We start from the raw sequence: 17520 nt of genomic DNA on the forward strand, positions 1-17520 counted from the left end.
TCATTCTGATGGTAGTGGGTCAGTTGGGATTCCTTGGTGGCCTCCGGGGAAATAGTTTAAAAGATTTTGGGTCACATGTCAGTGTATCACTTGACAACAGTGGGTATAAAAAGTGGGAGGGGGGGGAGAGGTTGCTTTTGTTTTTAATTTTTAGTTCACAAGGATGGAAGTGCAAGGGATAAAGGGAGTTTTTCTGTAAGTCTGTTTGCATGTGAAACTTACAATGGAGTTGAGGTTGCCTGGTTTTAATTTTTTTTCCTCCTGTATGAGCTGTGGTGTTTTATTGAAGACAAAAGGGAAAAAATTAAAAGCAGACAACTCCAGCTCTGTTGTAAATTTCACATGCAATCAAACAGACTTGAAGAAAGCTGTCCCTTTCCCCACCAACCTGGCTATCATTTGAGGATTGCACTTAGATACACCATATCCTCCCACACCCCACATTTTTATATTCACTGATCTTTTAAGATAGAAATTGGCTTCTGAAGCAAAATCCTCCATTAAATAGTATCTTGGCATGCAGACTTTAGAAGGGTTTACAATAGGGGGAAAGACTTTGCTCCACTGCAAACACTTGCAAAAAAAACTGCAAGTAGAATTGTGGCTGACGTTTCATCAGTGAGAGAAAGTTTTCTGGCTACAAAATGGAACCAAAGAAGCCACGCTTTCAAAGTAAAGCCCCAAATCTTCAAATACTTACGCATGTGAGTAACTTTTCAAATGTGAGTAGACCCATTAAGTTGGGACTTCTCACATGTTTAAATGTTTGCAGGATCAGGGCCTAAGTCTGGATGGCCACTTAAACTACAGTTTCCATATATAAAAGCCATAGAACAAACAAATAAAAACAGAGCTAATATTGCATGTTAACTGTCATCACTGTGATTGGTTTACTTCTATGTTGTATCCTTTCCCCCCAGTCTTCTTCAGTTCTTTGTCTCTTTAAATGGTAAGTTCTTTGAGACAGGGCTATGTCTTCCTACATGTTTGCACATTGTACAGCACAAACATTAAATAATAGTAATTTAGGGAACATCAGTAGAACTTTGCTTTATATTGGTTACTCTGCTATCTGTTTGCACCAATGAATTCTCTGTGTCAGACTGATCTACTTTGAAGCGGAGTAAAATCATCTGTATGAATCTTATTCCTACAGGAAAGGAATAATAATAAAAAGTTAAATTTTCTTCTTGAGTACTTACAACATGTGTGCAACAACCAATGAAATATATGGGACTTGCTCACACATATTTAAAGGGAAAATATTACCCTAAATCTTTATAGAAAACAATAGGTACCATGAAGATAAATATTACTCAGCAAAATTAGTGCTGCCATGCAGACTGTTTCAGTCTTGACGGAATGTTTTTCATAGTACAACTGTGATAGTAGACCAGCCTGTAGCCAGCATTATAAATGAAATGTTTAAGTCTTCATTAGAGTGTGGACGTTCCTAAAGTAATTCCTGTTTTGCTGCTGTGTCAAAAATCAAGACTTTGGCTGAATTCTCTTTTTGGATGCATGAAACACATAAATCTTCTAAGGAGTTAACTTAGGTCTGGACTGCACACAGAAGTTGCAACTGAATCTGTCAAGGTTCACCTGGTTTTGGCAGGGAAGACCCAATTTGTATTATTACTAACCAACTGCATTTGAGTCTTCCTTTACAGGAATTCTTCTATATCTTTAGCAACATAGTATGTTCTTGGCTACAACATATATATGTCAATCTCTCCGGTTACTGTGGTGAAGTAAAAAAATTCACTCCACTTTTAGAGATATTAGTGGTTATCCTTTCGCTTCATGCGTCATTATATAATGCCTGCATTTGTAATTTTCACTCCATGCATCTGAAGAAGTGGTGTTTTACCCACAAAAGCTTATGCCCAAATAAATCTGTTAGTCTTTAAGGTGCCACCAGACTCCTTGTTGTTTTGTGGATACAGACTAACACGGCTACCCTCTGATAGTGGTTCGAATGGCATTCATTGTAGAAAGTGAACCACAACATGCATAGGTGCTGGAACTGGGGCTGCTGGGGGTGCCTAGCTTGAAGTGGTTTCCATCATATATAAGGTTTATGGTTTTGTTCAATGACTTTCAGCACTCCCACTATAAAAATTGTTCCACACCCGTCAGCATGTTGGAATATGGATTATTTTGGTTGACTAGGAAAAGCTGCACATCCACCACATTTAGATCAGGGGTGGCCAACCTGAGCCTGAGAAGGAGCCAGAATTTACCAATGTACATTGCCAAAGAGCCACAGTAATACGTCAGCAGCCCCATATCAGCTCCCCCTTCCCCCGCCCGCTCCCAGCGCCTCCCACCCACCAGCAGCCCCCCTGATCAGTGCCTCCCCCTCCCGATCAGCTGTTTCATGGCATGCAGGAGGCTGGGGGGGGGGGAGGAGTGAGGGCACAGTGGCTCAGGGGAGGGAGCAGGAAGGGGTGGAATGGGGGCAGGGCTTGTGGCAGAGCCAGGGGTTGAGCAGTGAGCACACCCCCAACATTGGAAAATTGGCACCTGTAGCTCCAGCCCTGGAGTCGGTGCCTATACAAGGAGCCGCATATTAACTTCTGAAGAGCCACATTTGACTCCGGAGCCACAGGTTGGCCACCCTTGGTTTACATGGTAAAACTGGAGTTTGTAGCCAAAACTTAGCTTGATCTAGCAGGATCCAGGCACTAAATCGGGATATTTGTAATGAAGTTGCTTCCAGATGCATCAGGGTCTGAATTGTTTGTATAAGATGAGCATTCTTTTGTTCTGTGTTTATGACATTTAATTAGGAGAGGAATAGGCCCAAAAATTCCTAGGTGCCAATTTGCAACAATTTGTAGTGCATTTGCACCACACTATGTCAGGGTCTGGGATTTTTTGATACACCAAGAATCCCTGGACGTCTGTATTTTACAATTTAGGGCCTGGGATGTAAAAAATCGGAAAGATCCATTCCAGGTAGCTCCCTGCCTGGTCTCCCTCCCCACCCCCTTTGCCTTTCCCCCTCCGCCCCCCCCACGTCCCGCGCTTGCCGGAAGGTAGCTGATGATTGGCGCCTTCGCGTTTCCTCGCTGGGCGGAGGAGTTTTGACCCTAGGAGGCCGCCGTTTCGCAGGGATTCTGGCACCGCTATCATGGCGGCGGCGTTGTCAATGTCAGCGGCTCGGAGGCAGGTTGTGAGGGGGAGAGGCGCGCTCGCTGCCTGCCTGACTGCGGCCAGGTAACGGGGGCGCCGGACACCCCTCCCGGCCCGGAGGGCGGGGTATGACTGGCTTCGGCCGCGGGTCCTGCGGCCCATTGGTGTCAGCGGGGTGGGCAACGGGGCGGCTGTTTTCGGGGGATAACGGGCGCCTGCTCCGGCCCCACCTCCCTCCCCGCCGGGGAGAGCGAGCACCCCCTTGGGACTTCGTGTAACCGGCGCTCGCAGCCCTTGTACTGGGGAGGGGCTCCCGGGGCCTTTCCCATTCCTCCCTCCCCGGGCCCCTGCAGGGGCTTGTGTCGCCGCAGCCCGGGCTTACCAGGGGCCTGGCCCCCAGCGCTGCTGAAATACAGGCCCCAGGTGCCCAGTTTCTGAGGGCGATGGCCGCTTGCCGAGGTGTGAGGGAGACAGAAAGTGGTGGTGGTCCTTATTCTGCCCCCCTGGTATGATCCCTCTGCCCTCCTGCAGTGCTTTTGCTTTATCCTCACCCTTTTGGTGTTACAGATCAAATATAGGTTTCAGAGTAGCAGCCGTGTTAGTCTGTATCCGCAAAAAGCAAAGGAGGACTTGTGGCACCTTAGAGACTAACCAATTTATTTGAGCATAAGCTTTCGTGAGCTACAGCTCACTTCATCTGATGCATTCAGTGGAAAATACAGTGGGGAGATTTATATACACAGAGAACATCAAATATAGTGGCTGTTCACCTGGGCCCTTCCTCTGGCCCCCTCAACAAGTTGTTGATTAGTTAATGGTTGCAAAATGTCTTGAAGGCTGAAAGCTTTGTAAGACTTCTTTGTTACTGTTTGTTAAGCCAGAGGCCTTAGGCTTGGTGATCTAAACCAGTAGTTCCCAACAAGGGTGGTATGTGTATTCCTGGGGGTGTGCAGAGGTCTTCCAGGGGGTACTCAACTCATCTAGATCAGTGTTTCTTAACCTGGGGGCTGCAAGCAGAACAGTTGCTCAGGACCCCATGCCACAGGGCTACAGGAAGATAAGTTACATGTTTCAGCCCCCGGGTGGTGGGACTTGGGCTTTAGACAAGGCTCACAAGTGAAAAACAGGCTGAAGTATCACACTGAAATGTAAATACAGTATTTATATTCTAATCTATTTTATAATTATATGGGGAAAAATGAGAAAGTAATCAATTGTTCAGTTATAGTGTGCTGTGACACTTTTGTATTTTTATGTCTGATTTTGTAAGGAAGTAGTTTAAGTGAGGTAAAACTTGGGCTATGGGAGACAAGTCAGACTCCTGAACAAGGTACAGTAGCCTGAAAAGGTTGAGAACCACTGATCTAAACATCAGGCTTGAGGTGTATAAACACCATCAGACCAAAGTTTCTTATCTTGGTGCCCTTTCTGCTGCCTCAGTGGAGAAAATGCGTTCCATGCGGCTCACTGCGAGGGAGGTTTCTCTCCAGAGGTATCTCAAAAACAAAAAGAGCCTCTGTGGAACATCAAGGACCAATGGTCTTTTTTGGATGAGTGTACTTGGTCGTATTAACACTCTCTCTTTCTCCCTCTGATGTTTTGGTACTCTGGTTGTCCATTTACTTGATGTCCTCCTCCTTGAGGTGACAGCAATTCAACACTGTGTAAAATGATTCCTGTATCTGTTGTGAAATTCTTTAGAATCATAGAATATCAGGGTTGGAAGGGACCTCAGGAGCTCATCTAGTCCAACTCCCTGCTTTAGAATCTGTTAATATAAACTTGACTTATTAATTCCTATGCACAAAGGTCAAACATCAGTTAAAATAACGTGTAGCAAGAGATTCTAAAATAAAGATAGCACTGAAAAAGCGTTTTGTTTAATACTAAATGCTTGAGGTTTTTATTTAACTATGGAAAATGACCTTTGTTTATACTTAAGAAGAAGAAAGATGGTGGATAGTGCACTGGCCAAGTTCAGTTCTCTTCTCTGCCTTTAACTTCCTGTATGTGACCTTTGGCAAGTCACTTGGTCTCTTCAGTCTCCTATCTTCAAAATACACCTCTACCCCGATATAATGCAACACAATATAACACGGATCTGGATATAACGCGGGGCGCTCTGGGGGGCGGGGCTGCACGCTCCGTGGATCATCAGCTAGTTTGATATAAGATTTTTTGGCTTCCGAGGACAGCATTATATCGGGGTTGAGGTGTAGTACTTTCCTACCTCACAGGGTTGTTTTGCAGATGTGATGCACTCAGTTACTGTGGTAATGGTGGGGGGAGTCATATAAGTAAAAATGGAAAATAGAACCTTTATTCTGTGAGGAGCTCAGGGTTTGCAATACTTTATGGTACACAGTTCATTGCATGACCATGGGTTGCTAAGTGCACATAGAGCCCCATTAACTTTCTGGGGCTCTGCATGAGCACAGCAGTTGACTGGTATACAATGAATTGGAGGATCAAGGCCTGATTCTGAATGATTTTAAGGTTGAGTTTAAACACCCACAATCAAGGAAATTCTGAGTTCAGCCTGAAACAGCATTCATGTTTATATATATATATATTTAGACCCAGCAGAACACAGGGTATCAGAGTCCCAGAAGATTCAGGACCCCCATAATTCTTCACAAATAAATTGACATTAGAGCATGCAGCTTCAGAGATATCAAGTTGTGACTATTTTCTGTCCTGAGTTTTTAAAAAACCCTGAAGTTTGATTTTATCTTTGTTAAATCAAGTGGCAGTTAAGTAGAATAAGAGGAAAGTGGAATGCATGTGACAAGCTTATTGGAGCAAATTACGTAAAGATTCCTCAGGAGCCCAGAAAAGTGATGCTGGAAGCAGGGCCTGCCCTTGACCAAATGACACCCCAGGCGAGGAATGTCTTCAGCGTGTCCCCCGCCCATTTGTTAAACTTTTGAATACCTTATTTTTTATTTTGTAGCCCATTTCATGACTTTGATGCATAATTTATCCCTGTCATTGAAGACTGACTGGCAATGCCCCACCCCTCATATACCCACAAGGGGATGGCTGATAACATTCTTGGAAGTTTGAGGAAAATGTAGTTCTCAGAAACTCTGGAAGGTTCCACAAGATTCTACAAAGGTCCAGAACATTCTAGGAGGTTAATGAAAATGAATCTACATACAGAATACCTGAAACATTTTACTTGAAACATTCTATTTTCCCTTTTGTTGCTAACAACAAAAATAGGACCCTGAATTGGCATCCCCCAAGCCTGGCACCCCAGGCGGTTGCCTGCCCCTAAATCCAGCCATAGTTGGAAGAACTTACACTTTAGTGGTGGTAGTTGTGAAAATTTTACTCTGCTGTTTTACCCCGTAATCCTTTTTTACATAAGTGTATGTGTGGGTGTAGGGTGGTGGAACCTCCTAAAAATAGCATTTCTTAATTGAAATATTTTAGCATTGTGGACAAATGCCACCCAAACAGTTGTATCAAAAATATCTCAGCTGTAGGAATTTAACAGCAGCTGCGTTCTAGTCCTGCAATGAGCTCTGCATGGGTGCATCCATGCACCCACATACAGCAACTTTCAGGATTTTGACACACACCCCACCTGAAGAAGACAATGTGCCAGAAAGATACTGAGTTACAATGAAATGTCAGTACACCTTCATAATGCACTTGATTTTAAGGTGTTATATCTCAACTGTTAAACTTTGCTGCTTTTAACAAGATAATAATGATTTGCATAGACCTTCATCTTTTTTGGTGTCTTGTATTGAAATTGTCATAAAATGAAATTTTTTGAGGACTTGGAAGAAAAATCTACAGAGACTACATTTAAACTACATTTTTTCTAAATTTTTTTTATTCTAGTTGAAATGCTTTGGTTTTGCTTCCTCTCTCCGAAGAGATGATAGGAATTTCAGACTTCACGTGATATTTACAGAAGGCGTTTTCTGCCTTGTCGCTGGATGTAACTTTTGTCTATTTAATTAGATGTAGGAATAATGTAGCAGGATTTGCCAAAATCTTCAGAACCGGAGTTCTGAAGATTTTGGCAAAGGCAAGAGTTCTCTTAAATTCTGATCATGCACTTCTTGTTTAACTAGACCTTTTCACTAAAGTAAATGAGAAGTTTTGTCCTGCATATGGGATTGGCCAGTACAGTACTTGTTTCTTTTCATGAGTCCTAGACATTGTATTCCCCTCGGGCTGCCTGTTGCCTTGGTTCTCTTCTTATATATATGAATTTGTACCTTTTAGATTATGAATTGTCTTATCTGATGTTAGTGCAATGTGGCATTCTCCTGCTTTTCTAGTGGCTTTTACTTATATAAGAGCAGCCAATTTAATTTTGTCATCATAAACTTAAAGGAGCCTTAAAGGAACACTTACTTTTTTTTTTTTTAAAGGTAGTAGATGTTGTCATAAGGTCATGTGGTAACAATTGACTTGCCTGCTATATTTTGGGTCCTCAATTTAACTCTACCATTCAGAGTTGGCCAAGTCTTAGAGAAAGTGTTTGCTATAAGAAATGTTAAATAGGGTAGCTTAATATCCTGTTCTGGAATAATTAGTTGGTAAAGCATTCAGATACCAAGATGCTGGTTCCTCTATAAGGGACACACTTAGGTGGACTCTGGAACCTTGGATTCAGTTCCTAGCAAGGTTGATATCACCCTTCATCTTTCACTGACAGATAAATGGTATACCTTGCAGTTTATTGTGTGGGGATCTCTTTTGGATGAGAATTTAAACTGAGATCTTATCTGCTCTGCATGGATTCTGAAGTGTCATAGCACTTTTGGTAAGAATATGGGTATGTCATTGTCCTTGGTTTAAAAAGTGTTCCAGGCCTTACTAGGGCCACTGCCATTTCACTAAAGGGTAGTGTTCTTGTCAAGAGATCCCTGAATAAGATGCTAGAATTTTAAGTTATGAGGGTATTTGAATGATTGGCTTGATGGTCTTGTAGCAGCACGATGCATTCTCTTATCCAAGTTCAAAATAGGGTTTGATCCATACTGATAGAGGCTTGATGCAGTACAAAAGCAACTGATGTGCCTAGATTATATAAAGAGAATTTCTCTGATAGTTTGAATTGAAGCTGTCTAGAATTAGAATGAGAACCTTCAAGCATCAGGCTCCTTTGCAGTGGCCTAAACGAATCCTACAGTCTTGTGTACATGAAGTTTCTGCTATTTCTCTCAGTTTTTGAGCAGGACAATGTGGGTGTCATCTGAGTTTGAAAATTATTCTTGGGATCATTTTCCAGTAATTTGATGAGAAGTTCTCCTCTGGATTCTCCAGATGACCTTGATTGTTACTTACATTATGACTCCAGTTGAAGTGGTTTACCATGCCAAGGCAGTTAAGTACTTTGCAAAACATGTGCCATATTTGAACTTCTCAACTATGTTGACCTAATAATTGAAAGCACAAGGTGGAGGAGGGATGACAAGTATTTGCTTTTTGCTTAAAAGAATTGAATGAGAGCAATATTTCTGACTTGTGTAGGCAGGAAATGCCAGTGCATGGATGCTAAATTCCTGAATCAGTGGGCACTCATGGCATTTTTTTGGTTAGTGGTGAGCCAAACAGGCAAGCAGCAGATGACTTGAGCTAATATGCTGACACACAGGACATAGGAGTGACTACATTAGAATTGCTTAGATCAATGTTTTGAGGGTTAGTACTCTAACTAGTAATGCAAGTGCAATCCACATTTTTAGAGGGAGCAGAAATTACAATAAACACACACTCTTTTTTTCATGATGTATTTCAGGTCAGAGTGGAAAACTGTTGCCTTCCATGTCAGAAGTAATCGATTTCATGTTCAACATCTAGTAACATGCATCCTACAATGTCAGATTGTCCTTTAACATTTTTCTTTAATTTCTGACAGCTACAGTGTGCTGTGGTGGATAGATGATCTTTCTTGAATGATGTATTACCTGCCAGGCATAATTTTGTTGTAACGATGTTATCAATATGATTGCTAGTATTGGAGTAGTACATCATAAGTACTTACTCGACTATCAGTATGTGAAAACAGAGATGTATTTATGGAGGTGGTGTGGCAGAAATTCTCCAAACTTGTCATTAAATGCACACTTTGTGTCCAAGCAAAACAGGAAACCCAGAGTAGTAGTTGAATCTTGTTCTTGAGTTTGTATGTATTGTAGCTATGTAGAGAGATGTTCACAATAATTAGAAACCAGTCTTGAGAACATAGAAGAATGACAGAGAAAAGAAGCCCAACAGATCTGTTCATTTCCTATCTTGCTCCTTTGCCAATTACACAGGGAGAGCATGGTAAGGAATATAAAAGGTAAGGTAATCCCTTAAATTTCTTTCCATAAACATACTTATCAGATAATTTCATTGTTTTTGTTTGTTAGTTTAATGGAACATTGAGTGAATAAAGTGGATTGCATTGAATGAGCTTCAGAGATCTGGAGCTTGGTAGACCATAGAACTGTGAAAATTATCTGGTGGTATACCAGAATATGAGCAGGCTTAACTCTCCCACCCCATTTTTCTCTCTCTCTCTCTCCCCATTCTACTGCCCCATTCTTTTCTCTCTGCATCTAGTCTGTCTCACTTCTTAGTTTATCCAGTTTAGAAGTTGAAGAAAGAATCCCTTTACATAACCCTCCGATGTACAAACACTTCCAGAGATGTGGTTTCCAAAATCAGACTAATTAGCAATATGCGTTTCTAGTTGTTTTCTAGGCTAGAACAGTTCTTATGCCTAGGATTTTTGAGCAAACTGGACTGACAGATTTAAAAATCTGCTTATCTGCTCATTACTAGTGCTTGTTTGAATGTATTTTATGTGGCTATATGTATACATAAAAACTAACCCTTGGAACTGGTGAAAACAACAGAGTCCTTGTGGCATCTTAGAAACTAACAAATTTATTTGGGCATAAGCTTTCGTGGGCTAAAACCCACTTCATCATATGCATGGAGTGGAAAAATACAGTAAGCAGGTATAAATATACAGCATCTGCTGAGAAAATGGGAGTTGCCTTAAGAACATAAGAACGGCCCTACTGGGTCAGACCAAAGGTCCATCTAGCCCAGTATCCTGTCTTCCAACAGTGGCCAGTGCCAGGTGCCCCAGAGAGAATGAACAGAACAGGTAATCATCAAGTGATCCGTCCCCTGTCGCTCATTCCCAGCTTCTGGCAAACAGAGGCTACGGACATTTATTCCTGCCTTACCAAGTGGTGGGTCAGTGCTAACGAGCCAATTCAATCAGGGTGGATGTGGCCCATTCCCAACAGTTGACAAGAAGGTGTGAGTATCAACAGATGGAAAATTACTTTTTGTAGTGACCCAGTCACTCCCAGTCTTTATTCAGGCCTAATTGATGGTGTCAAGTTTGCAAATTATTTCCAGTTCTGCAATTTCTCATTGAAGTCTGTTTTTGAAGTTTTTTTTGTTGAAGAATGGCCACTTTTAAGTCTATTATTGAGTGTCCAGGGAGATTGAAGTGCTCTCCTACTGGTTTTTGAATATTATGATTCCTGATGTCTGATTTGTGTCCATTTATTCTTTTGCGTAGAAACTGTCCAGTTTGGCCAACATACATGGGAGAGGGGCATTGCTGGCACATGATGGCATATATCACATGGGTAGATGTGCAGGTGAACGAACCCCTGATGGTGTGTGTGGCTGATGTGGCTATGTCCTGTGATGGTGTCCCTTGAATAGATATGCAGACAGAGTTGGCAATGGGGTTTGTTGCAGGGTTTGGTTCCTGGGTTAGTCTTTTTGTTGTGTGGTGTGTAGTTGCTGGTGAGTATTTGCTTCAGGTTGGGGGGCTGTCTGTAAGCGAGGACTGGCCTGTCTCCCAAGGTCTGTGAGAGTGAGGGATCGTCCTTCAGGATAGGTTGTAGATCCTTGATGATGCTCTGGAGAGGTTTTAGTTGAGGGCTGTAGATGATGGCTAGTGGTGTTCTGTTCTGTTCTTTGTTGGGCCTGTCCTGTAGTAGGTGACTTCTGGGTGCCCTTTTGGCTCTGTCAACCTGTTTCTTCACTTCACCAGGTGGGTATTGTAGTTGTAAGAACACTTGATAGAGATCCTGTAGGTGTTTGTCTCTGTCTGAGGGATTGGAGCAAGTGTGGTTGTATCTTAGGGCTTGTCTATAGACAATGGATCGTGTGGTGTGGTGTGGTCTGGATGAAAGCTGGAGGCATGTAGGTAAGTATAGCGGTCAGTAGGTTTCCAGTATAGGGTGGTGTTTATGTGACCATCACTTAGTTGCACTGTAGTGTCTAGGAAGTGGATCTCTTGTGTGGACTGGTCCAGGCCGAGGTTGATCGTGGGGTGGAAATTGTTGAAATCCTGGTAGAATTCCTCAAGGGCCTCCTTCCCATGGGTGCAGATGATGAAGATGTCATCAATGTAGCGCAAGTAGAGTAGGGGCGTTAGGGGACGAGAGCTGAGGAAGCGTTGTTCTAAGTCGGCCATAAGAATGTTGGCATACTGTGGGGCCATGCAGGTACCCATAGCAGTGCTGCTGACTTGAAGGTATAAAGCGTCCCCAAATCTGAAATAGTTGTGGGTGACGACAAAGTCACAAAGCTGAGTCACCAGGTCTGCCGTGACATTATCAGCAATACTGTTCCTGACAGCTTATAGTACACCTTTGTGTGGAATGTTGGTGTAGAGAGCTTCTACATCCATAGTGGCTAGGATGGTGTTTTCTGGAAGATCACCGATGGATTGTAGTTTCCTCAGGAAGTCAGTGGTGTCTCGAAGATAGCTGGGAGTGCTGGAAGTGTAGGGCCTGAGGAGAGAGTCCACATAGCCAGATAATCCTGCTGTCAGGGTGCCAATGCCTGAGATGATGGGGCGTCCACGATTCCCAGGTTTATGGATCTTGGGCAGCAGATAGAATACCCTTTGTCAGGGCTCTAGGGGTGTGTAGATTTGTTCCTGTGCTTCTTCAGGGAGTTTCTTGAGCAGATAGTGCCGTTTCTTTTGGTACCCCTCAGTGGAATCAGAGGGTAATGGCCTCTAGAATGTGGTGTCAGGGAGTTGCCTAGCAGCCTCTCTTTCGTTCTCCGATCTCTTAATGATGACTACGGCACTTCCTTTGTCAGTCTTTTTGATAATGTCAGAGTTGCAGTAATTTGTGTGGGTTTAGGTGCCCAAGTATGAAAATTTTGACCAGATTTGTTAATTGATTTGGCCAAGGTCACAGAGTGAGTCAGTATCAAATAACTCACATTGCCTAGCTCAGAATTCTGTGCTCTCAATTCTGTTAAGACATGCTTCCTTTCAGATATAAAAACTTCTGTGCCAAATATTATTTTTTCATTTGGAAAACAGATTTTTTTTTTCACTCTTGTGTTTAATGAAGCTTTGTTTTGGTTGCTTTCTTGTTTGTACTCCAGTATTACCTGTCATGTTGACACACCTCTTAAAATAGTGTTAGTTAATTTGTGCTTCTCCAGTTGTCTGGAATGACTACAATGTCAAACAAATCACTAAATATTGAAGTTCTAGAAGTAGTGACATCGTTTTTTCTTAACTGTGACATAGTGGATTTGTAACAATATTTTGACTCTGGAAGGTAATACTCAAAAGGTAACTATAAATCATAGGGTAGGACAAATTTTTATTCCAATTTCTTTTTTAAAATATGGATTTTTATATATATATAAATAAAAATAACACATCACAGCAAGAAAAATGTTTGTTTGCTTTCTTCCTAATGGAGTTACCTCAGCACACCCAGAACTAAGCCTAGGTAGGCTAACTGTGGCTGAGATATGCCTGTGCACATCTTGCAGTTGGATGTTTGATATTGTGGTTGTAAAGTAGATCTTGGGGAACGGAGTCATTGATAGTTTATGCACAGAGAGAATAGTGTTTATACAGTGCCTAGCGTAGTGGAGACCTGTACCAGAATACAAATAACTAGTAATAAGCAATCAATTGACATGTCATTCTCTGCCAGTCGGCAGATGAATCATATTCATTATTCGTGTCCTCTTGATATCTGGTTATTGATGGATTATTTAAGTTTCTCCATAATTGGGACTTTGAGGAGCTAGCCACAGGTTCTTGAATTCATTTAATATTAGATACAACTATCTTGGTTTTTACAACAATTTTTTTCTCTTAACTAATAGGTGGAAGAATATTGGAAAGAGCTATTTGGTCATTTACCATAGCCGAGATTTTTCAAATTGGGAATGACTAGCATGTTGCAGGAATTACACATCTGCATCTAATATTAGTGTATGACAATCGCTAACCTGTTTCAGTTGCAGCATGTTAGAGAAGATGTGCCATCAGATTTAGAGTGAGCATTGGGAAGCCTTTCTTAATGCAAATGTAGACATAGGCTTTGGAAATATCTGCTGTGTCAATAATGCAAAAGACACATCCAAGCTTTTATTTTTATTTAAATAAGATTGTTAGAATACTGTTCTTCAGGAGAAATTCTTTTTAAATTGTTCTTTTGTCAGAGGACATAGCAGGAACAGCAGATAAAGTTAGCAATGCACCCCCAACCCCCCTTTAACTCAGATTTGGTTTACACTATGGGTATATCTGCAGTAGTTATGTGTGTCTGTAGAGGTGTCTGTGACTGACATTCTTTCCGTTTGGCATTGTCTGAGAGGAATAATAAACACTTTATATTTTCATAACATTACATAAACTTTTAATCCTCAACTCTCTTCTGAAGGTCAAGTGGCTATCTTCCTTTGCAGTTGAGAAAATAAAGATACACAATGCCGCACAAGTCAGTGACGGGATTAAAACTGAAGTGCTGGAGCCTGGATGAGAAGCATACTACAGCCTCTGTAAGAGAGATGGGGGAGCTCTTGCCACCCCAGATGGAGGGTGGGTGAGTCTCTGGTGCAGGGGGGAGCCATGCAAGGCCCCATGTACTGGTGTTTTCAGGACTCCAGATTGCTTTATCCAGCCGTGCATGTTTGCATCCTGTATGAGACAGAACTCTGACCGAGACTTTCAGCCCATTGGCTTGGCCCCGCAACTTCCATGTTCTCTCCCATGGCACACATCTTGGTCCTGATGAGCCAGGAGAGCTATTGTCCTGCTTTTGGGCAGCAAGAGTGTGAGAATGCTCTACTTATGTAATTAATTCCCCCTTGTGGTAAAAGCTACATGGAAAGAAGAAGCTGTAGCCATGTTCTGACCCAGGGAATAGGGGGAACAACATGTTGAGCTTATATCTTCAGTAAAATCATAAATGCAGGTGCCAAAACTTAGAATTCTGCTGCCTTTTGGCAAAATTCCAAAGACTTTCAGGGGAAGTGGAATCCCAGCATATGCAGGGCCCCGATGATAGAAGTTAGTGGTGATGGTAGAACACCTTTTATGTCATCTATTTTACTTTCTTGGTAGTAGAAATTTTTCCAAACAGTCTATTTTCTAGTGCTCTTTGTATACTAAATCTTAAATGACTCTTGGATTGGGGCTTCTATCACTTTTTTGGAGGAACTATTTCATAGACTGATAAATCTGACCAGAAGGAGATCTCACTGTTTTCTCGCTAAATGTCCTGTTCTTAACTACTTTCCATTACATCTAGTTGCACCTTATTGTCTCCCTAAATATCCTTGTAGAGGAGAAGACACCAAGTTTTTAGTTGATAGTGGGAAAAATATTGCCTTTTGGGTTACAAAAATGACCTTCAATAGATGTCTTCTGTAGCTTTGGGCATTATAACTCGATCAACTGTGGAGTCACAGTTTTCCACTGCCAATTTCAACTCCAGACAATATTTACCTCACTATGTAATCAGAAAAGCCAAAAAGACAGCTTTTTGGGTGGTGGTTGGCTTCAGTGACTGGTAGGAGCTGTTGCCTCCAAAGCAATCATTTTCCAAGTGTAGTTAGCATCAGAATTTTTTAATTTTATGAACTAATGGAAATTCTGGATAATTAAATGTAAAACATTTGAGAAACGAAACAGTGCTTGCTACCTCTGTAGGATGCTTTTTATGGCTCCTCACAGCATAAGACAGAATAGGCTATGGATGAGTATCTAAAATTTTTATTTTTATTGGAAATAAAAGCAAACCAACGTGATAACTGTGATTGTGTTAATACCTATGTACTCTCTCATAACTGTCACCTAAATATGTTAAGTAGATATGGGAGTAGGACATGGGTGGGTTAAAGTGTTCAAAATTTAAATTCTTGGCTGTGTCCTAAGTTATTTGAAAACAGCTATTGTGTTGCCACTGTATACATAATTTGTACTACAGATAAGGCATTTAGTATGGTACTACTCCAATGTTCTAAACTTTTAAATTTTCCCATTTATTTAAGTAAACTTCAAAACAGTGTTTTACATAGCATAAATTTGTGGAAATATTAAAGAAATGGGTTCTTTCTTGCTTATGCTATTTATGTATGTGGATGAAGGGAAGACTTAATCCTGTTCATGTCTGTTTCGCTTATTTTTTATATTTAGTTTCCTGACAATGCTTTTTTGTGCACTGCTGGTTCTTTAGAAACTAAAAAATGAACAGTTTTCATTTAGACTCCAGTTTTTAACATGGGGCCACTATTCCTGGAACAGTGGCAGTAGGGGGGGAAAAATCACCTTTTGCACGTACTGTTAACTTTCCTATTATTGACTGGGTTGTGGGAATGAAAAACCATGTTTACTGTAATCCTGAGAAGCTTTACATACTTTTATAGGGAAGCTTAAACCTACTCTTAGTATAAATAGACTGAGTGAAGTCTGTGCGATGCCTTTACTCTCTGCACTATTTTATCTAGCAGTCTTAATAGATTCGGTTGAGTCCTGTGGTGATTTAAACATTTTCTTTAAGAATTTTCTGCATGTACTTTACTTTCATCCTGAGACAAAAATATGAGGAATTTCAATTTTTTTAAAGTTTTAGTTCAGTTAAGTAAAAGCAAGGCACTGTCACGTTGCTAAATGTTTTGTTTCTATAATGAGGTTCATTGTCTTCTTCTAAGAACTTAAGTCTAACTTCTTTACAAATGTGTATCTCCAGATTGCTCAGAAGTGTCATATATAGTCTTCTGTAACAAAATAGGTCCTTTGATCAGTCTAGCAGGAGACAAGGTCAAAAATGAATTTCACCTTCTTAATGTATATTCAAATTTTAATATTAGAACTAAAGTTTACATCAGATGTACTTGGGGACCTGAGAGGTCTCTTTTTAAACTAAAAATATGTGTAAATTTATCTATTATGTATTTCAAGGTGACATTGTTCCTTGCTGGCCGGTATGGTATATTTAGATACCATTTCGTTAACAAGCCACCTCAGCTGCTGTAATTTATTGCTGTCTGAATCTTCCCTTGACCTGCGACTGATGTAGAGAAAGTAAATTAACTTTTGACTGTGCTAGACAGACTGTAGGCAGCCACAGAATTTGTGTGGGCAAACATATCTTGCAGCTGTTTATAAGACTGGACTAGTAATATAGAAGTTTATTTTCATACTGAACTTTAATTCACTATTTTAAAAAATGGACTCTAAATTTAGAGTGTACTTTTAAACAAATATTTGAAGGCACATCTTTCATAAAGTTTGGCTCCTTAATATCTGTATACCTTTCCCAGTTGCCATCTTAATATCAGTCTAACAAAGTAAAAAGCCTCCCACAAAATGCTAATGATAAAATTTGTATTAATGTACATAACAGAATGTAAATAAATATTAGGTTTTAATTGACATTTAAGTAGATCTTTTAATCTTTGATACTTCATGCACAGAAGCTCTTTGGGAGATATTAAAACAACCTAACTGAGAGGCTGTACATGATTATAGTAATAAAATAAGGCATTCTTTTTAGATATTTGAAGGCCTAATGCTAAGAAAAATGAGTGATTTAATCTTTTTTGTAATCCTTTTTTAAAACAACAATGTAGAGCTTTTTCCTGCACTAGTCTGACACTTCTGTGATGCATTCAAGGAATCTTTATATGCTCTCTGTAAATTGTTTGAAGTGCAGTTTCACAATAGTAATGTTTTGTCTGAATGTAGATGGTGATGGTGTTGAAAATAAGAAGCCACAGGTTATACTCTCGATATTGTTCCCTGTGTTTTGAACTGGAATTTATAGTAAGAGTAAGCTTTGCATCCTGAGCACTAGTTTTGCCTTAGGGGTTTATTCCACTTTGGAAACTAGTCAGCATTAGCAGGTAGTCCTTTAAGGAGCTAATAGCTGCTCAAAAGGCAAGAGCATAGAGAGACTACAACAAGGAGAAAGAAAATATAAAGAAAAATCAAATGGGGTGGAGGAAGGGAATAATACAGTAACTAAGAGAACAGGGGACCATAAGAAAATATAGAAGATAAGCAAACTATTTATTTGGGGTTTTTGAAAATGTCTTTCACAGTACTCTAGATTAAGCAGAAAAGCA

The 17520-nt window shown here is 40.7% G+C and overlaps 1 protein-coding gene across 1 annotated transcript in view; it reads left to right on the forward strand.

Annotated features, from left to right (window-relative positions):
• Positions 1-3017: 3017 nt before the first annotated feature.
• Positions 3018-17520, forward strand: part of NDUFS4 (NADH:ubiquinone oxidoreductase subunit S4) — a 57938-nt gene continuing 43435 nt past the window's right edge. The window contains exon 1 of the mRNA XM_074953940.1: positions 3018-3222. Coding sequence (XP_074810041.1) covers positions 3137-3222 — 86 coding nt within the window. The 5' untranslated portion in view covers positions 3018-3136. The remainder of the gene's footprint in view (positions 3223-17520) is intronic.

The sequence above is a fragment of the Natator depressus genome, chromosome 5 (genome assembly GCF_965152275.1).
Source record: "Natator depressus isolate rNatDep1 chromosome 5, rNatDep2.hap1, whole genome shotgun sequence".
Taxonomy (NCBI): domain Eukaryota; kingdom Metazoa; phylum Chordata; order Testudines; family Cheloniidae; genus Natator; species Natator depressus.